Source organism: Hibiscus syriacus, unplaced genomic scaffold (assembly GCF_006381635.1).
Source record: "Hibiscus syriacus cultivar Baekdansim isolate YM2019G1 unplaced genomic scaffold, ASM638163v2 tig00110388_pilon, whole genome shotgun sequence".
Classification (NCBI taxonomy): Eukaryota; Viridiplantae; Streptophyta; class Magnoliopsida; order Malvales; family Malvaceae; genus Hibiscus; species Hibiscus syriacus.
The window spans coordinates 1,681,185-1,703,972 of record NW_024062718.1 but is presented as its reverse complement, the minus strand read 5'-3'; the positions used below and the strand labels follow the sequence as shown (position 1 = coordinate 1,703,972).

The 22,788-nt window shown below is 34.8% G+C and overlaps 3 protein-coding genes, 1 long non-coding RNA gene and 1 pseudogene across 5 annotated transcripts; 1 reads left to right on the top strand and 4 right to left on the bottom strand.

Moving 5' to 3' along the window:
- Positions 1-3,295: 3,295 nt before the first annotated feature.
- On the bottom strand, positions 3,296-5,130 carry LOC120122897. Its single transcript, XM_039141941.1, has 2 exons — positions 3,894-5,130; positions 3,296-3,523 (listed from the first exon to the last, which is right to left on the bottom strand). The coding sequence occupies exon 1, from the start codon at positions 5,093-5,095 to the stop codon at positions 3,920-3,922; it is 1,176 nt and encodes a 391-aa protein (XP_038997872.1). The 5' UTR covers positions 5,096-5,130; the 3' UTR covers positions 3,296-3,523; positions 3,894-3,919.
- LOC120122898 (protein HESO1-like) lies at positions 5,130-12,457 on the bottom strand. 2 transcript variants are annotated; one of them, XM_039141942.1, is made up of 10 exons: positions 12,371-12,457; positions 12,078-12,174; positions 10,554-10,742; positions 9,761-9,937; positions 8,255-8,439; positions 7,371-7,466; positions 6,459-6,504; positions 5,553-5,659; positions 5,296-5,397; positions 5,130-5,215 (listed from the first exon to the last, which is right to left on the bottom strand). In XM_039141942.1, exons 2-10 carry the CDS (start codon positions 12,094-12,096, stop codon positions 5,144-5,146), a joined length of 993 nt encoding a protein of 330 aa, XP_038997873.1. In that variant the 5' UTR covers positions 12,097-12,174; positions 12,371-12,457; the 3' UTR covers positions 5,130-5,143. The 2 variants fall into 2 exon arrangements, with proteins under 2 accessions (XP_038997873.1, XP_038997874.1); XM_039141943.1 differs by having other exon boundaries at positions 12,312-12,382.
- A 1,147-nt stretch (positions 12,458-13,604) lies between these two features.
- LOC120123087 lies at positions 13,605-17,493 on the bottom strand (annotated as a pseudogene).
- An 833-nt stretch (positions 17,494-18,326) lies between these two features.
- Positions 18,327-19,231, top strand: LOC120123086 (protein PSK SIMULATOR 1-like). Its single transcript, XM_039142079.1, has 3 exons — positions 18,327-18,673; positions 19,125-19,187; positions 19,220-19,231. The coding sequence occupies exons 1-3, from the start codon at positions 18,419-18,421 to the stop codon at positions 19,229-19,231; spliced, it is 330 nt and encodes a 109-aa protein (XP_038998010.1). The 5' UTR covers positions 18,327-18,418.
- An 899-nt stretch (positions 19,232-20,130) lies between these two features.
- LOC120122949 lies at positions 20,131-21,501 on the bottom strand. Its single transcript, XR_005516141.1, has 4 exons — positions 21,293-21,501; positions 21,037-21,129; positions 20,856-20,946; positions 20,131-20,240 (listed from the first exon to the last, which is right to left on the bottom strand). It is a non-coding gene; the product is annotated as an uncharacterized LOC120122949 (long non-coding RNA).
- Between the last annotated feature and the right edge of the window lie 1,287 nt (positions 21,502-22,788).

Sequence of the window (22,788 nt, the reverse complement as noted above, 5' to 3'; positions counted from 1 at the left end):
TTATAGGGCCCAAATGCAAATAAGAAAGCCCAAGTGCAAGTGACCCAGCAGTTGGCCTAAGAACCAACCCGTGTCCAGACCCACGACCCGGATCAGGAGGACCCGGTTCAGCCCCATCTTCCCATCTCTTCTCACGTCGTATGACTCTCAACCAAACGCACTTGGAACGGGTCAAAGCAATAACAACCCCGATTTATCCGGTGACGAGTTTTCATGGACAACAACCTCCAACAATTTCAGGAAGAGCCTCCGACGGGAGGCTATATATACCTGCATGATCAAAACACTGAGGAGGAGGGAATTACAATAGAAAAAGAGGGGCTCAGCTCTCTCTCAAGCGGGGGGTTTTCGGTTTCCAGCAAAGAAAAGGGACACGAGGCTCGTACTCTCTCTTTGCCTTCTTTCTCTTCTTTCCATGGTGGTGGAACCGGTTGGATCGTCACCTACATCCAGTCAGTGTTGTTGAAAGCCAAGGCATGAAAAGTTTCCAACTACACCACCAAGGCTAAATACCGAATGAAGCCTAGTTCAAGGCCTCCATCGAGCAGCAGCTTTTCCGCGCTTGCTGCATCCAAGAAAGCAACATCGATTCTTAAAGGCAATTCCAAAGTTAAAGGCGTTGTCACATTGACCAAGAAGACGATGCTTCTAATGGGGAATTCATTGGATATTTGAGGAGAAAGAAATAATCATCTCCAACTCCGAGTCGAACAATTTCTACGAAATGAAAGATGCTTACGTCAAGCTTTTGGCAAACGACGTTCACGGCTTGAAGAAGATCTACCATGAAAACCTTGGAGCGTTGTTCAGTCGAGTCACCGTGCAAGGACACTATATCTCACGTCGCGGCTTACCGAGGGAGCGAAGAGATGCTCGAGATGCTAGTTAAATTGGTGCCCCCCGAGGAAGCGCGAGCTGCTCAGGATGAAGAACGTTTACGGGAACACCGTTTCGCATGAAGCGGTGACCACCGGGAAAATCAGAGCCGCTGACTTGTTGATCAGCGGGCTGTTGTTCTCTGTCGACGGCTAAAATGATGCGCTGGATTTGGAGTCGCATCGAAAGAATCTCTTTATTGGTGAAATTCCGATTGTGTTAACTCGAGATGCGATTGGATTTGGATTTGCAAGAGGGGCAATTCAATCTTTGATCTTTATCAATCATGGACACAAGCAGTGTCACAGGTGGCAGCTTTCCCTTTACACATTTGGCATACCTTAATTTCCATGTTTTGACTTTTGCATTAATTGATTTAATTAAAACATATACTAATGTTAATTGGATTAATTTTACCTTGACTCCATGATTAGGTGTTGTTCTATTTCCTAGATTGCTTGCCTGCAAAATACGACCACTAATTGCCTAATTGTATTGTTTTGGTTAGTTATAATTTGGTTAATTAGGGTCTTGACTATTTTAATGAGATAGTAATTAGCGTGATAAATTTTCATGTTTGATTAATAAATTATTAATAATTAGATCAGATTTTTTGGAACGTTTTGTTAATTGATTAATTGTTTTGTAAATTTAGATAACTGTTGTTACTAAACTTACATTATTTATTAATTAGTTTTAATTGACTTTAGTTTTGACACCTATACACTCACATTAATTATTCTTATTCGTAATTGGACTATAGGGAAATAATTTGATGATTCAATAATTATCTCTCTTTTGGCCTTAATTTGATGCATGTTGTTGAAATTGGGTATGTTTGAATCAAATATTTTTTGACTTTTTTCGGTAGTAATTCCAACCAATCAGAGGTAAGTAATTCGAATCGAATATTGTAAATTTTAATTAAAATTTTTAATTTTCGCAATTAAAGACAACCGAAAAATTAATTGATACCGAAAGGACGGTTCAAGGGTGCTAATCCTTCCTTGATCGTAACCGACTCCCGAACCCGACACGTTTCTGGTATAACGCAAATCAGGTAAGATGGTGTCCGACCCACCTAAATTCGTTTTAAAATGGTCGGTGACGACTCTAACCCAATTTATTCAAGTCGAAGCCCAATCCAGAGGCCCAACCGAAAGACGGTTCCGACAGAAATCCTTAAAGAGCACTTCTCCATGAATGAACCCGACTTCTGTAATAGCAAATAAGAAATGAATTACCTCCTGTTTTTACCAATAAATCCTTAAAGAGCACTTCTCCATGAATTGCTACTAAGTACTTAGAATGCAACTGTTCTTGTGTTTCTGATTGATTATTCAGCTCGTTGAAGGGAGACTGAAACCTTTGATCTCATCGAAGGTTGACTGAAACCTCTCAGGTCATCAAAAGGGTGACTGAAACCTTAGGACTCGTTAAAAGAGAGACCAAGATCTTTAAGGTTTTTGATCAAAATTCAATGCTAAATTTGCCTCTTATATAGAGAGGTCACATAGTTCAACCGAAATATTTACTAAGCAAGTAATTAAAAACAATTCCAACTAAGGAAAGATTTCTAATAGTATAAGATACTCATAAAAAAATATCCTAATACTTCTAAAAAAAATATTAATATCCTAATACTTCTAAAAAAATATTAATAAACTAATAATAATAAGATAATTAACGCCAATAACAAAATTGGCTATAAAGATAACCCGTAAAAGCAACATCCCCACTCCGTAAACAATTATCCCCTTCATTTTTCAGACAAGTTTTACAAGCAGTGCCTCATTCATGTTGACAGTTCTCCAAATCCCTAGACCACCATGCTCCAAGGCAACAGACACTATCCCATTTGCTAATGGTACCATTTTAGTATCATTCGAAACCACAACACATATAATAATAAAAATCTGTTTAGGCTACCAATTTCCTTTGCAACAATACATGTAAGTCAGACGGTTTGCATAGTGTAACCAGCAATAGTGCTGATTACAATTTGAATTTTGAATCAGGTAGCTCCTCTTGCCAATGACAACTAACTAGCTTTTCAAGGACTGATATATCCATTAAAAAAATTGCATGCCTATGATATTGCATTCCACAGTTAGCACTACTTGGCATTTATTTTGCCTTTTAAACTTCAGCCTTTAATTATATTGTCTTGAAATTTTAATTTCAACCTTTATAATCTTGAGACATTATCTTTAAGCAAATGTTAGCCAATAAGGTGTGATAAGTCAATAGGATAATGAAGTTATAGCTGTACTCATGCTTAAAACTACCAGAATGACTAGTTCCACCAGATACCAGAGGATCCTTGTCTGACATTAATACATACATATAAACTGGTACAAGCCAGAAGAAAAAAATATACATATTTTTCTAAACTACTGTTACAAGTGAATGATTGATCATCTTCGAAATTGCACCACTAAGCCAAATACATGTTTTTATTCATTATTTACTCAAACTTACTTGACAAATAAACCAATCAGGTAGAATTGATTGGATAGGGAAAGATCACACCATTGGCCTCTGATCCAGTTCTTTCAACCATGGTTCTAGTGATAAGGGTTCTAGATACAATTTATTTACTTCTAATTTTAAGCTTTTGATTTCGCATTTGGGTCTTAGTTTGATGCTGAAAAAGAATATAGGTTCAAGTCATTCGCTGTTAAAATTGTTCATGACACTGTGTATTTGACAACAGACCATGCACATAAACTATCATCATAAACAGAACAATAAACTTAGTCCACGTCACATGATAAGTTTAAACTCTCACAACCATCATTTCAGCCAGCAAATCTTTCAATATAAAAAGAAAATGTAATACGCCTAAGGCAAGTGGGCGGGAATGTTCAAGGCGTAGGGTAGACGGTGGCAAGATCAAACCAAATTTGTACAAAAACTAATAAAAACCTATAAGCACCGAGGAAATAAAAGACTTGTAGTGTTAGCTGTAAGCCAATGATTTATACAAGTAACCAAGTACATGGAGGAAGACTTACTGGCTTTTTAGGGTGATGGAAAGAACCTATCTCCTCAGTATCCTTTGCATTGAGTGTGGCTGATGTTGAGCATGTTGACCATGAGTTGGTCCACTAGGTGGTATTGGAGCAGGAGTGCTCTGAATATGTGATATATCAACACCTAGAGAATTCAATAATGAAAAAAAGCGTCCTGATGGTGGTGGTGGGACAGGATTGCATAACCCTTGAAAACTTGATAAGTTTGGAACAGAAATAGTAGGAAGCATGACTGGACCATGGGATGTTGAGCTAACTAAACTATGAGAAAGAGGGATACTATAAGAAGCTTGTGGTCGTGGAACAAAATGAGTGGATAAATGACCCCTATTTTCACCAAAAATTTTCCAGTCCCTCCTGCTATTCTCTGGATCTTTCCCTTCCCATTGAATGCTTGGTAGAGGTTTAAGGGGTACAAAATGAGTGGATAAATGACCCCTACTTTCACCAAATTTATGCCATTCCTTCCTTTTAGCCTCCGGATCTTTCCCTTTCCAGTGAATGCTTGGTAGAGGTTTAAGGTGTTCCTCAATCACTTCCCTGAACTGCACTCCTGTCCTCTTGCCCCCAAGATGTTCTCCTTTCCATTGTTTAACACCCTTGGATTCATCCAGGCCTGTAGAATGCCTCTTCCTTGTTTGATGGGAGCCATGCTGAACAACAAACTGTTTTTTACTTTGATTTTCTGTACCGTTTAGGTCTTCTGTTAATTGGATCTTCTTTATTTGGTTGGAGCTATTGGAGACAGAAAGCTTGGTTTTACTTTTATCCAGATTTATAACAACACTATTCCCTACATTGGACTGGGTTTCTGCTCCTTTGAGGTCTTCTGTTAATTCGATACAGTTATTGGGGACAGAGAGCTTGGTTGTAATTTTATCCAGATTTATAGTAACACTATTCCCTACACTGGACTGGGTTTCTGCTCCTTTTAGGTCTTCTGTTAATAGGATAGAGTTATTGGGGACAGAGAGTTTGGTTGTACTTTTATCCAGATTTATAGCAACAATATTCCCCCCACTGGACTGGGTTTCTGCTCCTTTTAGGTCTTCTGTTAATTGGATAGAGTTATTGGGGACAGAGAGCTTGGTTGTACTTTTATCCACATTTATAGCAACACTATCCCCTACCCTAGAGGTGGTATCTCTACCAAACAAAAGTTCTTTTAGCTTAGTTCCCAACATCTTGCCTTCTGAAAAAGCCCCAAGATAGTGAGCGAACGGAGGATGGAGCTATGTATTTTTCAAAACCTTGAGTTCCGACTGCCCTTGCAACATTTGAGATTGATCTGTGAAATCCTCGACCTGCCAAAAAAAATAGTTGTTATATTTCAGCTACTTAAATATACCATGTCCATAAAACAAAGAAAAAACTGAAGACTTACATGAATAGTGCAAAACTCAGAATTCCAAGCTTTAGATATCCAAAATCCTTCATACAAGCTAACACAAAGCCCTTTCTGCCAAAGTTGTTCAACAGAAGCAAGCTGCAGCAAGGTAAGAAATGCTAATTGTATCAACAAGAAATGGAAATTCTGGGCATCTAATGACAAGTGCTGTTTTAGTATATATAAGAGGTTGACATAGAGGCTTTGCCTTCCCTTCTTGCCATACAAACCTTATTAACTAGAATAGACATTACCTTAACCAATAGAGTAATGAAAAGCTCCGCTAAGGATCCTTTATTCCTTATGCCATAATTCAAGTAATTTTGGACCATCTTCACTACAGCTTCAGGATCATTTCCATCTGAAACAATGACAAGGTCAGTTAAATGGCAAAGCTATGAGAAAGTCTGACAATATAGATGGACGTCAAATGAGATAACTACATAAAAGACTGAAGAATGCATAAGGTGTATAAAATAAACAATGTGGATTGTCAGTGAACACTTTCAATGGAAAGGGTAGTGTTGAAAATTATTCACATGTAGCTAGTATGGGAGTAAAACATTCATCAGGGCAGAAGGGGTAAAAAAAAGACAATCCAGTATTTCATGCAAGCAAAGGAAAACTATAATTATGAGGTAATAAGCAACTATATGATTAAAACAGAAAGGGATTATAAGATAATTCAAATCTTATCTAGTCAATAAAATGGCAGCTGTCACTGAGATGCAAACACGTAACTCTCATGTCATAGGACATAAAGTGATAGCACTGCTTATTGGCTAACTGAGTTTTCTTATTTCTCATGCTGCTCTGTAAAATTACCTATTTTTTCCTGTGGATTCTTTTTATTCATTGACTCATTATCAAAATAGAAAACACTTCCACTTCACCAATCCTCAAAGTTAGGGTTTTACAAGCCAGTAAAGTCCCCTACTTTTATTGAAGGTAGATCAGTATTGCTAATTCAAGAACAAAACGAGTGGAACCCATGCATAAATGCAAAACAAGAGAGCCAAAAAAAAAAAGCTGAGCGGTTCAGATGAAACAGAATAACTCTCTTACAAGAAAGCGACAAAACTTAGTCTATGATATGAACGACATTACCAAAAATATAAGATAAACCTAATTCGTAAATCTATAATCTACAGGGTAATCACCTTTAAATAAAGCAGAAAATGTAGGTAATATGGGAGGATCCCGAGTCTGCAAGAACAAAAACGGATAAGAAAATTGAACAAAACAAAGGGAAGTGCAATTTTACGTAGATACCATTTTCAAGAGAAAACACTTATTTGCAAAATATACTGCACAAGATACCATTTTTTGCAATTTTACGTAGACCAATATAATGACATCTTTGTTTCACATTTCCAAGTTTTACTTAAGAAACATTCAAACACCAAAGGAGACTTCCTTCTTCCTATGCCCTTCATGTTATGTTTATAACATGTAGGGTATGAAGGGGGTTTTTAATGAGGCCTTTTTTTATCAAAAAAAAAAAACACCAAAGGAGACTACTAGTTCAGGTTTTGACTTGTAATAAATTCTTTATTATGATGTTTGGGACACCCCTTTAGAAGCTAGAAGCACTAGGGACCATATTGACAAGGGACAAAGAAAATACCACCTCTAGGAGGCAGGGAAGGCTGCCGATCCTAATAGGAGGAATCTGATATCTGATATTGACAATTGACATCAGTCAATTCTTAGCTTGGCATTAGCTAGCAACTCAAGATAAATCTTACAACAAGAAAGGAGCCTCAATCACATGTAATAGACACCAATTAAGCTTTTGAACCTATGTTGCAGTGCAACTAATTAATCTATAAAATGAACATAGATGTGCAATAGAAAAAATGCCAATCCTAACAGATTATTTCGAAAGTTCCAATTAAAATTTTTAAATAAGAGCATTACTCAGCTATTTTCACAATTCTTTGAGTAGATACGGAGGTAATATTATATGTAACACTTTTTTCTCTCAAACATAAACATCCAAAAATGAAAATTAACACCAGCCAAACAAGATGTCATTCTGTGATGAGAGCATATCTGAAAAGTATGAATACCTGTACATGAAAAGCAACTAATAATATTAATGATAAAGAGTTCAGAGTTTGATCCTTGGAACTGTTAATATCATGATCTTTGGCCCAAGCTTTTACCTGCACATGGAAAAAGAACACATCATACATTTTCCACTTATATGTGATGGGTGCAAACATTCCTATATTATGCAACGCTAGAGAAATTAAATTTAACAGTTAAGGTGGGAAACGTTTGATAAGCATGGCGGGAAAACAGATGTCAAATTAACAAAGGTGGGGAAATGGAGGTGAAAATAATGAGTCACAAAAGAAATCGGTTCTTTAAGAATCGCTGCATTCATGGATCATGAAAACTATTAAAGTGGTAGCTAGATCAAGTGTTGAAGAAGAGACCATCTCTAGAAATTAGGATTTCTCAACTATTGGCACTGAAAATTATGTTTAAGGATCCAAAAATAAATTTTGCAGAGCCCATGTAGCTATATTTTGACAATAAGGTTACCATATCAATATCCCATAATCCATTTGAACACAATCAAACCAAACACATGGAAATAGATAAATATTCATCAAAGAGAAGGGAAGTTCAAATTTCCCTTAACTATGCGCCAACAAAATACCAGGTAGCAGATGTCGTAAGGGGATTGATAGCGGGACCTAAAAGATTTGGTGAGAAAGTTGAGTTGCACAAAATTAACTCCCCAACTTAAGGAAAGTTGCAGTCTTCAAGTCACAGCAAATAATGCAGCAACTTTGGCAATAGACAAACTTAAAGAACTTAAGCAAAAAACACTAAAATAAATTGCTAGTGCAGGAAAAATTAACGAAGTCAAGAGAGAGTCACAAATGAAGCTGAAAATTGTAAAGGAAGGGGGGAGATAAAAGTTTGAACTATCTTCACTCACCAAGAAACTAAGCTTCAGAAACCTTTCATCGATTGTAGAAATTGCACGAAAAATAAGGGATTTTGCAATACCATCCCTATTCTCAACTGACACATCACATTCAATCATAGTTCCACAATCAAGGACTTTAACAATTGGCACCCTAGCAGAGAGGATTTTTTGAATGTCACTAACATGACCTCCTCCTAGAACAAATAAAGCATACTTGTCAGTAAAACTCTTTCATGTTCATCTTTAATTCCCTAAACCAACTGTAGTCATCTCCAATAATATGAGAGAATAAACTAAATCTCATTTTTCTTTCATCCAAGTAAGTGTAAATTATCAATGATAAAGAGGCATGTCAGTTACTGGCATTTGAATTCCTTAATAAAGAAATAGCCATTTTGAATATTAATAAGGAAATAAACCTTTCATCAATATGAATGATACAATGGAAACAGTACAAAAAAAATACAGATGTTGAATAAATTTCTAAGGCACTCTTTTCCTCCTTCCACTGATTAAGGAGCTTGGTTATAAGCTCCTATAATCAAGAAGGGGGTTTTTAATGAGGCCTACAATTCTTATCAAAAAAAAAAAAACAGATGTTTCTTCTTCCTTTCTAGCAGCAACACTATAGTTTTCAATCTTTCATATAAAAAAATGATGATCTGAACTTTAGAATACACAAGCTCCAAGGAGATGCAACAAACTACAGCAACATAAGCATCTCAAACAATCATACTTTCGGATATTCTATAAGTTTAGGTGCAAAAACTGTTTCAGATGTAGTAATTATGCAAAAAAAAAAAAAAATTAAAATACATGTCTAGGTGCTGGAAACACATTAGTCCCATCCATCCTCTTTTTAATGATAAAAACAAAAAAGATATAAAGTTGGTGAACTTTGTTGTCTACAATCTCATTCATTTATTGCAATTTTTTGTGCTTACTAAAAAAAGAAATTGACATTTTTCTTAATTACTCATGTGGTCTTCCATTACTGTAAGGTCTTACTCATTTATTATTCCAATTTGAACACTACGACTACATGTTGTTTCTGTTCAATATTAAAAATTACACCTGTATCTACAATCTCTACTTACAACATTCTTTTGTCTTTTAACCAGATTATTTACTCAATATAATAGAATGAAAATAAGGTCTATTTTAGATCTTCCTAAAAACAATCCTCAAAGCAGAAATGCTAGCTTATTATTTCTTTTCAAGTTGAATAGCTTTATGAAGAGATATATTTTATTTTGTGGTTAAAAGTTCATCTACGACATTGTTTAGCAAGAACCTAAGCAATCAATTACTCAAATAAGCACAAAAGGAAATTAAGTTTCTATTTAGTGCTTGGTTGTCAAAAGTCAGTATAAGGTTGACTTTATTTTATCTACCAGCATGTTATACATAATAATACTAACAGGTTTGGGTAGAGAAAACATAAAATATGTCTAAAATTTGAAATCTTTATTCAGCTGTAAAGAATTAAAGTGCTAATGAGTGTTGGGAAATTACTTCTAATGGAATGCAGCTTTCTTTCCAGCTTGCGAAGGGCCTTAATTTTCTTCACTCTAGAAACCTTAGCCCCATTATTCGTAAAATTGATAGATAAGTCTAAATCACTTTCAGCATTGAACATGCCCATTACAAAAGAACCAAATACCTCCACAATTGGAAAACCATTACAATTTCCTGAAAGATTAAGGTAAATTATCATCAAGATATAAAATAACAGAAAAGGAAGTATAATTAGGGATGAAAGAAACCAAAAACTATTTAATATGTTCAAAAATGCTGAATGGACTTAGAACTGTCAAAGCATGGCAAAAATAATCTTGGACAACCACATTAGATTTGACCCATTACTAAATTGTTTATCAAATTAAAAAAGCACAAAAATTCCTTAGCAGGTCATATGATAATTTGAAGAACTACACAAAGGATAAGTTTAGCACATGCATATAATATACAATAATTTGTATAGGCACTTCAAGAACTACACAAAAGGATAACGTCTAGCACATGTATATAATGTACAATAATTTATATAGACTCCATTCAAGTGATCCTTTAAGATGTGCTTTCTGATTTTTTCCCTGAAATTGCTTAAAGGAAAAGAAAAAGATCAAAATTAATATAAAATGGTCATATAACTAAATGTACCACCAAAACTAAAAGGAGCTTTCTATCCAGGGAAAAAGAAAAAATATTTCTGAAAGAATGAGCTTCACTGACAGTTTAAACAACTTTTTCCTTTAAATTTCTTTTAAATAGAGGCTTCAGAATGTTCCTTGAGAATAAAGGTTACCATAAATCTCCTTGGCCATGACATTGAAGATGCGAACCAAATCTCTTCGATTATCGTAATCAATTGGTTTTGGTGAGCGACTGTTGTAAACCTCATTAAGCATTTCATCAAGACTAGAAGCAGAAGCCAGAGCAATTTTATGCTTCTCTAAGCCTTGCATCTCAAGGTTCTTGGCTTCAAGGAGCAATGCTGTGGTGAAAATTTAAAGCAGTATAAAAATAACTAAACTGTATAATTATCAATAATCCTCATGAGCATGAAGTTAAATTCTGCACCTGCTAAAAAGGTGAGTGTGAAATCTTATTTCAAGTAAATCGAAGGCTAAGTTTAGGTTTTCATAGATGTTAACTTTAGCATATCATTAGCATAAAATGGAAATGATTTGTTTGGTGGATGTTCCTAAATGTAATAAAGCTTTACAAAAGAAGATTCCTCATTCACAAGCCTAAAGAGTTTGCTAAGTAATGTTGAAAAAGTTCAAATATGTTCCGGCGGAAGCATTATACTGCAAAAAATGGCAAAAATGAAAGCACAAAGCTAGTCGTTTGAGTAAATATGCATTGCACAACCAATCATCAATTGTTGTTCCCATAAATTCAAAGATCATGACTATGTTAAGCACATAAGAAAGCACAAAGCTAGTCTTAGGGGGAAATATTCATTGCACAACCAATCATCAATTGTTCTTCCCATAAATTCAAAGATTGTGACTATGTGAAGCACAAAAGAAAGCACAAATCTAGTCTTTTGAGTAAATATCATTGCACAACCTATCATCAATTGTACTTCCCATATATTCCATATATTCAAAGATCATGACTATATTAAGCACATGGAGTTCCTTCCCAAATCTTTCAACAATGTATGACATAATGAGAAATCAAGTTACTCACCGACGAAGCCAAAAGAATTAATAAGGGGGCCAAAAAGTACATATATGTATATAGATTTAATGTAATAAATAAATAAAATTGTTACTAGAGATTTAAAAAATGTATAAGCTATAAAATATTTCAGGCTAATTGATATTTGGACAAGTAAGATTTTTTGCTATCCAAGCTTAGTCTGATTTGAAGGTAAACAAATTCAGTGTGAAATAATAAATTTAAATGTTATATATGATAATAATATCCAAAAAAATAAATAAATTTCACATTATGAAATAAAATAACATTTGCATACATAAAATATTCATACTAAAAAAAGGTTTAGTTGTTAAAAATCCAGTTTTAAGTCAAATAATTAGAATAGGCATAGATAATTAGATCCTTACGAAAAGTAAAGTGCATATTTTGTATTAGATATTGTAATGATTTTTTTTCTTGTCGTGAATATATAATGAAAATAATAGTGTCAGAGTTGTAGTAATTTAATTGATTGAAAACGAAGCAGAGCCTTAATAAACTAAAAATATTACAAAATTTATCATAAATCTATTAAAAGAAATCATTAAAAAACGTCAGAGAGCAAACATAATTTACCATAGAGACGAATTGCATCTAAAGCTAGGGCTAGATAACTCACCCTCCGTGCTTGACGTCATGCTTCAGGAATCCTTGATCCCCAAACGAATAGGCGTTTTCTTCTGAAAACTAACCACAACTGGGTTTCAAATCCGAATCTACATAAACGGGAAAAAAAGTTAAAAAGTTAGTATCCAATCCTCAAACTCATTAAAATTAACTGCAATTTGATAGAAACTTCGTTAATATGCAAGAAAACAGAGGGCGTTAAGAGATTTCAACATTGAAAACTAACCTACGACAAAGAGCTCTATGCTGGAAATTGATGACGGAAAAAAGGAGGAAGAAATTTACCTAAAAAATATACACCAGAAAGAGGTTCTACGTTTACTGTTGAATTGAAGAAAAGCAATAGCAGTAATTAAGGTAAGGAGGTGAATGGCACTTACAGATAAAGGGTTATCGCATTGTGGCCTCGCGAACTGTCAAATATTTTAACCGCTGTCGGTCCCACTATTAATGCTTCCCCGCTTCTCAATTCCCTTATGCCCCTGCATTTCCACCGTCGTTTCGATTTTTTCCCTTTAAAAAGATAAAACAATTACGTAATTTTTTTATTGGCTCTGTGGTGTATACCCCCGCTAGTGGGTGATTTTAAAATTCAGTTGGAAAAGGGGAGAAAATCTTTAATATAATTTTTTAATTCGTGATTATTTATTGAATAAATTTTAAAAAATAATTAAAAATAATTTTATTGATATAATAAATTTGATACAGTTTAATTTTTATTTTTAAATTATTTCTTTAAATAATTATATTTTCGTTATTTATTAATTATATTTTTATTTAATGATTTTAATAAAAATGACTGAATTATGTTATTAGTATATTTTTAATTTAATAGATGACTGAGATTAAAAGTAAGAAATATAAAGATATACATTGAAAAAATAAGAAGTTAACCTCAATCATTTAATTTTTGTTCGGCAAATATGATTAAAGAATAAATCATAGAAGCCTAAACTTAATTGAAAACCTCTTTAAAAACCTTCTTAATCTAAGTGAAGGAAAGAGTACAACTAACCAGGTCGGAAACCTAAACAATGAGAAAAACACCGAACTATAGGGCTACTAATGGTTTTTGCACCACAAAACAATGAAACAGTCTGAACTAATATAGGACCAGCGATAAGCAAATGTCTGCTAGTATAGATCAATACATCAAGAGAACAAATACGCCGACTAGATCACCACAACGTCTTGAATAACACTTCTCTACTCATACCGCCCTTTGCTAGATTTATCGTCATTCCATTTCTGAAGCTTGAAACATGGTAGAAACTAAATGTACAAAATCTGATTGTCATCGAAAGGAAGCTGAAAATTGATTACATGGATGGATAGGGACGAATATATGATTTTACATTAGAGATGTATATTTATAGAATTTTAGGAGAGATGAATTTATAAAATTCTAGAGGTGATAATAATTATTAATAGACAATAAAAAAATATCTAAAATAAATAATTTTAAATTTTATGATAATGACTGTCTAAGATACCTCCCTTGTTCATCCCTGTGCGTGGATTACCTGGTTCTGGACAATTGTATGGCTTCTTGGTCTACAGTTGAATCTTCACCCTGAGTGAACTGGTGAGAGAAAAGCATGAATTCTAGGTTCCTTCTTCAACCTCCTCCCATTCCGCCCATCTCACGCTCATACCTACTCCATCCAGCATTTTCATCATTTCCACCATTTTTGGGCAGTCTTCGGGTGACCTTTGAGTGCAAAGCAATGCAAATCGTAGTATCGTCCTTACTTCTTTCAGATCATATATCTTCTAGTTACCATCAACGATGTTTTCTCGCAGTAGCTTCTTAATCTAATAATATCCAATTTCCATCAGTCTTATTTTTCTTTTTTAAATGAAGGACATATTCTATAAATTAGCCGAAAATAGCTTCATCGATTACATCAGCAGGAATTACTTAGATTGTCATCCATCTCAAACTAAATTGGCGAATTACAATGTAATCCACCACAACCGACTACCATCTTTTTTTAACCGCTAGTTTGATTCTTTCAGTAAACGCTCGAGCTTCCACAATGCTAAGGTCATATATTAGAACCACGTGCATGTCTTGCAACAACCACATCGGCATGGTCTAAAAAATCTCAAAGAGGCTACAAGTTCAAAAATACATTCTCATTCGATATAAAAATCTTACATGATCAAGTAGAAGAACGTCATCTTTCTTTTCTAAACGAGCAAAATCTATAAAACGCTAACCGGTAACAAGCTCCAGAAGCATTATACCATATCCAAAGACATCTGTCTTTTCAGAAGATTTTTCAGTGGACAAATATTCTGGGGCAATGTGACCCATGATACCTCGTACTTGAGTGGTAACATGATCAACCTTGTATTGACAAACTTGGCTAAAAGATGTTTGCAGCTTTTAAATCGCTGTGTATTATCTTTGGATTGTAATGCTTATGTAGATACTCTAAACAATGTGCCGCTCCGAAAGCGATACGTTTCCTCGCTGGCCAGTCCAAGCCCTTATCTACAGGTTTAGGTAATAAAAAATTATAGATGTAAACTGTTGTAAATAATGGCATATGACTGTGTTGGAAATACAAACTACAAAATCAAATTGATCGTTAGTACTATCTGGACAATAAAAAACAATAAACAAGATTTCAATAAACCGTCTTGTGGTATTAACTGTTGCCTTGGAAATAAATTTGTATCGATGCGTATAATCTCTGTAATAAAAAATCATTCCCTGAGATTAGTATGGTCTCTCCTTGAAAGCCGGAGTTGACAAATGGTAATACTACTCTTCTCCTTCTCGTAAATAAAAAGAACGAGGAAATAAATGTTTTTTTGGGAAACTGGAAACAGAAGAACAAGGCTCATAGGAAAAAAGAGCCTTTTAGAGAGAGCAATTTGCTTTGTGACTTTCAGATGCCTTGAACCTCTGAATTCGTATGGTATTTATAGGTTCATCTCATCAGCACTAAACAGGAAATTAGTTGCAATTATTCACCTATAACAGTTGTAATAAATCAACAATTAATCAACTGTTACAACTATAATTAATCAACTAACAATTGCAGTCAAACCAGCTGAATGTGACTAAAAACGTGTCCAGATAAACTGTAATCAGGTAAATAACAGTATGCTAAAATTTCGAGAATTATGCTGTAATTGATCAGATAATGCTACATAATTTACAGCAATATTATCTAATCAACACGTTTGAAAAATTAATTTCGTCTATAAATACATATGAAAATATTTATTCTCAAAGAAATTATTCCGGATTTTTTCCAAAAAAAAAAATAGAACACAAGCAAACATGTCAAAGCAACAACCATGATCACAAACCGAATTGACTGGACTGAACGATAGCAATGGCAACGCACACATGCAAAAGAGTTGTTTCACCACATTCAATAAGGGAGAGAAAGAATGATTCTTTAAATATCATTCCCGAGGGTATTTCCTCCCGATAACATGCTCTAACCCCCTTGAACATTACCAACAGACTACCACAAGTTTAAGTTGATAGTTGATCCATATCATAAAGGACAAGTACCTATCAGTTGATACGCCACACTTAAATTCTGTGTGAAGGGGATAAACAATGATTCTTTCAATTGATGTTGTGTAGAAGATTCATGTGAACAACAACGCTTATGAGTTGGATTTCCCTTTGGAATGCAGCTTCACCATTGGGACTATAATAATTCGTAAGGTGTTTAACTGCAATCTTGGTGTTGTCCGAGAGGACAACTCTATAGACCCTTATTGTCCAATTATGTTGCCCTTCTTTGAAATCATCGGTGGCGAGTTGGATTTCACGCCATGAGAAACGTCTCAATTGGCCGAAGGTAACTTCGAGTTCATATTCCTCTGAAGTCCAAAACTTGTAAACGTTAACCTCTACAATCTAAAGAAATAGAAAAGACTTCAACAGAAAAATTACCAGTGACATTAACAATAACGTCGCACTTAATGTTTTGCACTTGATAATATAGGGTCCCGAGAAACGAAGAGAATCCTATCATCATAAAGTAATGTTACATCAGTAAAAAAATGTCACGTCAGTAGTTCTGTTAATATTTTAATGATGAATAATCGAAATGAAACCAAAACGTAACATTAGTGATAATTTTGAAAACAAACTAGTTAAGTGACCAAAACAAGATTAAAGTGATAATTGAGTGACTAAATACATAGTTTACGCAAAATTAAAAATAAAATAAATCAATTAATCCCATAAATTATGAAGGGTAAACTACACAAATGGTCACTAATGTTTGAGTAAATTTTCGTTTTTCCCATTGAAGTTTCAATAATAACAAATCAATCATTAATGTTATCGATTTGAAACAAATTGATCACTAACATTATCGATTTGTAATAGATTGGTCACTAACATAATCGATTTGTAACAAATTGGTCACTCAATTTTAACAACGTGAACATGGGTGACAAAAAACTTCTTATCTGGACTGTAGACTGCCACATTAGAGAGCCATATGTGTTTAACATCACAATTTCTCCAAAATAAAAACTCAATCCCTAAACCTAAATTACCATATTTCAAATCATCGTCTCTTTTATTTAAACTTTCTTAGAAAACCTCTTAAGAAAAACCCAGCTAAGCTAAAATGTTCCACTTTGTAACTGTGGTCACCCAGCAATAACATATTGATTTTAGACGGAACAAAAATGGAAAGAGTTGATGGAACCTGTAGAAGCTAGCATTTTGAATGAAAATGACATTGAAGAAGCTACTGCTGTGTCATTCAATCTTGTAAGTTCCCGAACTTATTGAATTGATTAGTGTGCATCAAGGACAAAGAGCATTTGCCAAGCATTGTTAACCTTCTTCAAGTCTTTTATCCCACTGTTCAAAGTCCATTCTCTGTTCACGTCTTTCACCACATGGACTTCATCGGTCATGGTAATCCTTTGTTTATATACCACCAAAAACATGAATTTGGAGAGCTCGCCAGTAGGTACCCTGACTGTGAAAGGATCCACAATGCTTTAATCTTGCATCAAGAAGGGAGAGAAGACTGCGTAGACCTCCAATTTTTCTCCGCTTCGACGGTAAAAATAACAATGTATCAGGATGTGTGCAAGCTCGCTTTGGTAAGCAACTCTGTTATCATCATTTTACCTTTGAAGAAGAAATGTGACAGAGAGATCGCAACAGCAGAGCAATGGGGTGGTGGAAATAAAATGAAATCGGACCTCATATCATCACCTGATTCAACTATTGCCCGAATTTCCTTCAAGGAAATTTCTTTGAAAGGAGTAGAATCAAGGATGCTATCAAAATTGTGGAGAGGTTGCATGGTGGCGCGACAGGTTCTTTTGTTGTAGATGTTGAACCCTTTGTCAATGTTCTTGCGCTCGTATGATACTCCGATGACGATGGTGACCAGCTGCTTCATGATTTCCCTGGATATGGGGCATCAGAAATCTTCTGGACAATCTCTTGTCTCCAACTCTCCATAGCGATACGTGCTTTGAATAGTCAAAGCAATAGATCAAGCAAAAGCCATAGATATATACACCAACAGTTGCAGAGTGGATATTCCATTTCACCTTAGCTGGTTTTTTCTTACAAATTTTGTGAGAAATTTTAAATAAAATGATGAATGAAAATAGGATAAATGAGGTTTAAAGATTTGAGTTTTTATTTAAAGAATAGCTGATTGTTAAATACATGTTCTCCAATGTGGCGGTCAACAATCTAGGTAAAAAGTTAATGGGGCAGCTAAACATTTGGTCACCCATGTTAACAATTGTTAATGTTGACTAACCGATTTATTATAAATCGATATCTTTAGTTATTAATTTGTCATAAATTAATAATGTTGATGATCAATTTATTATTTTTAAAACTTAAGTGGAGAAACAAAAACTTAATCAAGCATTAATGATCATGTATGTAGTTTACCCAATTACGAAAAGTCCGTCTACTTGTAACAAAACGGCGACAGCGAGTCAGCGTAGAAAAAGATTGGAAGAAGAAGAGTGAGAGAGTTTGGCATTTTGACCAATTCTCCCAATTTACGTTCTGCCTTGTCCAACTCCAACCTGCCACCTGCTTGCCTTGCGTTGATGTACAAACAGTGGAGAAAGAGAAATATTAGAATATTCGCTTCTATTATTTTAAAGTATAAAATACATTAAATACTCGACGCCGGATGGCATTGGGTGGACTTTCACTTCTTTCTTTGAAACAGCTTCTTCTTTGCTGGTAAGATAACACCTTCAGCTCTCTCTTTCTTTCTTTTCTTTTTAATTCTTTTTTGGGTATAATTTTGATGTTGGAGTGGAATAGTAATAATACTAATCAGGAGAGGCTGAACAATGGGCGGGATTTGTTCGAGGAGCGGCGTCAAAGATGATGGGGTTGGAAATGGCTATGGCGGTGGTAATCTCAACCATTATCAGATCAAGGATATTCCTGTAAATGTCTTGATGAATCCAACCCAAGTGAGTGAAATCACGGATAAGAGAATCGAAGAATCTGCTGATGATTTCTACGATGGGATTCCCCGTTTTGCAAGGGACATGTCCCAGAAATCTAAATCAGTTAGGTCCACCCAGGCTGCTGTGGCCAAGGTAATCTTCAAATTCTTCTCCCCTTTTATAAATTTCTCCTTTTAACTTCATTTTAAATTAACTCAAGCTTCGGCTGCCACCATACTTAGGTTGTTGATTCCTTAGGTGAGGTTTCCATTTCTGACAGAATCTAGTTGAATGAAAACTAAATATGGAAATCAATATAAATATATGAGTGGATAAATGTCATTTAAAATTTTAATTGAAATTTGTACACAAAGCTCCGTCATTTGTTGATGGATTAAGCAAGAGTTTCAATTACAATATTGGTTTTCATATTTTGGATGTATGGACAATTTAATAAACTCCATTCGTCCATGAGCTTTGATTTCTCTTTTCCTTTAAGGAACTCTACTGAGCCATAGCCGATTCATATTTCTCCTAAATATTGTAGGCATTGATGATAATTTCGTTAGCAACCTCATAAATGATCCTGCCCTTAACATTGCAGGTTTCAGAGGTCAGTTCCCGTTTAGGCAAAGCTGGATCAGTTGGAATAGGAAAAGCAGTGGAGGTATTGGATGATCTAGGGAGTAGCATGACAAGTTTAAATCCTAAGCCGGATTTACTTCTGGAGTAGCAACTAAAGGCAATGAACTTTCAATATTAGCCTTTGAGGTTGCTAACACGATTGTTAAGGGTTCAAATCTTATGCAATCCCTTTCTAGAAGAAACATAAGACATTTAAAAGAGGTGGTGCTGGCCACCAATGGTGTTCAAAATTTAGTATCTAAAGATATGGATGAACTCTTACGGATTGTTGCAGCTGACAAAAGGTATAATGTTATCAACTACCCATGATAATACTTTCAACTAATCTTTTTGCTTTTTTGTGTCTATACTTGTAGTTTTTAGTTTGTTTAAGAAGTATCTTCTTAAGAACCTAAGAACTCATGCTTAATTTTGTTGTTAAGAATCTGTTTAATTCAATATTTGCAGGGAAGAATTGAAATTTTTTTCGGGAGAAGTAATTCGTTTTGGAAACCGTTCAAAGGATCGTCAATGGCATAGCTTGGAACGTTATTTTGAGAAGTATGCACGTTATATATAGTTCAGTGAATATTGTTTACAATATGCTAATGTGCTTTGTTTTGAGTGATGCACAGTATCTTTTAATTGACTTTTCTTGTATAACCACAAACTCCTTTCAACATGTTTATTTCAGCAGCATTCATCAAATGGACAATTACGCAAGGCATATCATCTTCCATTGTCATTTTACAAAAATCTCCAACAAGGAAGTTCTTATGATCAATACTATCCATATAACACTATTTTACATTATTCATATTTGATTATTTTCTAATTCTATGAATAACTTGATTATGAGGTCTTGCAAATAATTGAACCTAAATTCAGACCACAATACTTCTTGATCGCCAATAGCTTTGGTTACAACTAAAGCAACATCTCAAATCAAGGGCGACTTAAAAGAAATTATATACAAGCATCCAAAGGAGATGTAGAAGTCACCTTTCTGAGTGCCAGCAGAATTATCTTCCTCTTGACGCTTACGCAAGTAATCTTGCTCAAACTTGTCCAGAATCTGCAATTCTTGGTATTGTTCCTGCAGTGCAAAAAAGCAATTCTGTTTATTCTCCTTATAGTTTCCAATATATTTAAATATTGAAGTCGAAAACAATAATACAATGCACGAAGAGCATTAAACAAAAAGTGCCTATGATATGTTGCCTCCTAGTACACCATTGTTAACAGCTAAACATGTAATGCAGATCTTAATTAAGGAAATAAAAGATTAAACACAACGGAGAACCTAAAATAAGGACATTATTTAATGTTGAGCTTATTAATATATAATAAGTTAAAATGATCATCATTTGGTCTCTTTTTCTTTTTCAATTTGCTTGTGAACCCCTAGGGAATGGAGCATTTTATTTGTTTGAGTTTTTCAGCAATTAAGAGTTGTATTTTTGGCAAATTCCAAATTCTGTAAACAGAATCATTTAAATATGTTTCAGTGCTTTTGTCATATTAGGTCATAGGTTTTTTTTTTTGCAGTTGTTTGAAAGTCGGCTTTTGAAGTTCCCATGGAAACTCAATTCCTTACAGGAATATTATAGTTTGAACTCTTTGAATATAAAAGAAAAACAAAAAACTAAATAGAAATATAAATCCATACATACTATATTAATACTCAGTGACATGTGAAGCATAAACTTACAGCTGTATATTGAACTGAAGTCATCAACTGCTCAATCACTAATTCTGCTTCTTCCTTCAATTGTTTCTGAGGCGAAAGTTCTCTGCTGATTCTGGAAAATGTAAAACAAATGCATCACTCAAAACAAAGCACATTAGCATATTGTAAACAATATTCACTGAACTATATATAACGTGCATACTTCTCAAATTAACGTTCCAAGCTATGCCATTGACGATCCTTTGAACGGTTTCCAAAACGAATTACTTCTCCCGAAAAATTTTTCAATTCTTCCCTGCAAATATTGAATTAAACAGATTCTTAACAACAAAATTAAGCATGAGTTCTTAGGTTCTTAAGAAGATACTTCTTAAACAAACTAAAAACTACAAGTATAGACACAAAAAAGCAAAAAGATTAGTTGAAAGTATTATCATGGGTAGTTGATAACATTATACCTTTTGTCAGCTGCAACAATCCGTAAGAGTTCATCCATATCTTTAGATACTAAATTTTGAACACCATTGGTGGCCAGCACCACCTCTTTTAAATGTCTTATGTTTCTTCTAGAAAGGGATTGCATAAGATTTGAACCCTTAACAATCGTATTAGCAACCTCAAAGGCTAATATTGAAAGTTCATTGCCTTTAGTTGCTACTCCAGAAGTAAATCCGGCTTAGGATTTAAACTTGTCATGCTACTCCCCTAGAGTATCCAATACCTCCACTGCTTTTCCTATTCCAACTGATCCAGCTTTGCCTAAACGGGAACTGACCTCTGAAACCTGCAATGTTAAGGCCAGGATCATTTATGAGGTTGCTAACGAAATTATCATCAATGCCTACAATATTTAGGAGAAATATGAATCGGCTATGGTTCAGTAGAGTTCCTTAAAGGAAAAGAGAAATCAAAGCTCATGGACGAATGGAGTTTATTAAATTGTCCATACATCCAAAATATGAAAACCAATATTGTAATTGAAACTCTTGCTTAATCCATCAACAAATGACGGAGCTTTGTGTTATATGTCTTGGAACGTTTAGCAGGGAGGTAGGGAATGGTGGAAGATATTCATGAAGAAACTAAAAACAGAGAATACCTCTCCACGACGAAGATTTTGATCAGGGTGGCGAGCCCATATGATGTCCCTGAGGTGTTAACACTTGGAGCCTATGGAAGATCTTATATAGTGAAGATTAAGCGGGGTTCGGTGCTTGAGTATAATTTAGATTTTTCTAGCAAAGCGCCGGTGGGAGGTTCCGATGAATTTCAAATTGGTGAGAAGTTTGCTGGAGAGGAAGCTGACAGGAGTGTGTCAGAAAGTATGGAAAGTGCTGAACATTCAGAAGAACACAGCAGACAAAAGGAAGACTTATGGTTTGACAAAGGAGCTTTTGTGGGTTTGGTTGGAGCAGGTGGGGAAAATCATATCCCAATGCTTAACAAAGATGGGAAAAGCATTAATTGTGAGGTATCAGACTGTCAGGACCTTGGGAGAAACAATTTAGGTGATTATGCCGGTTTGGGATGCAGAGTTTTTAATTTTTTCGGCTGATGGGTCTGAAGCCCAGTCAGTTGAAAGTGGACAGCCTGGTTCTACAGACTTTAAAATTATTCCAGCTGGGCCAGTTATTAAATTGGATAGTTTTGGGAGAATGGACCGGAACCAATTTATTGTTCAATCTGTCAACATGGAGGAAGCAAATAATGGAGGTATACCTCATTCCAGTTTGATGTCGCACAGTGGGGAAGGAGTGTTATCAGCAGCAACTAAGATGATTGACTCTAATGTACATGCTGGAAAAATGTTTTCTAGGGGAAGATTGCTTCATCGATCTAATTCATCTTTAACTACTAGGAGTGAGCCGTTGGAAAGGAGAAGAACGGTTAGCTATAAAAGGGTGTATTCGAGATCAAGGGAGAGAAGACACTGGCCATTAACTGCAGAAGAGGA

Excerpts from the sequence above, each read along its gene's own strand:
- LOC120122897 (XM_039141941.1), bottom strand. The coding sequence starts at position 5,095 with ATGTTGGGAACTAAGCTAAAAGAACTTTTGTTTGGTAGAGATACCACC.
- LOC120122898 (XM_039141942.1), bottom strand. Across the intron at positions 8,440-9,760 it reads AAAGCTGCATTCCATTAGAA|GAGGAGGTCATGTTAGTGAC; the intron begins GTAATTTCCCAA and ends TATTTGTTCTAG. Across the intron at positions 5,660-6,458 it reads ATTTTCTGCTTTATTTAAAG|ATGGAAATGATCCTGAAGCT; the intron begins GTGATTACCCTG and ends TCATTGTTTCAG.
- LOC120123086 (XM_039142079.1), top strand. The coding sequence starts at position 18,419 with ATGGGCGGGATTTGTTCGAGGAGCGGCGTCAAAGATGATGGGGTTGGA. Across the intron at positions 18,674-19,124 it reads CCCAGGCTGCTGTGGCCAAG|GTTTCAGAGGTCAGTTCCCG; the intron begins GTAATCTTCAAA and ends TTAACATTGCAG.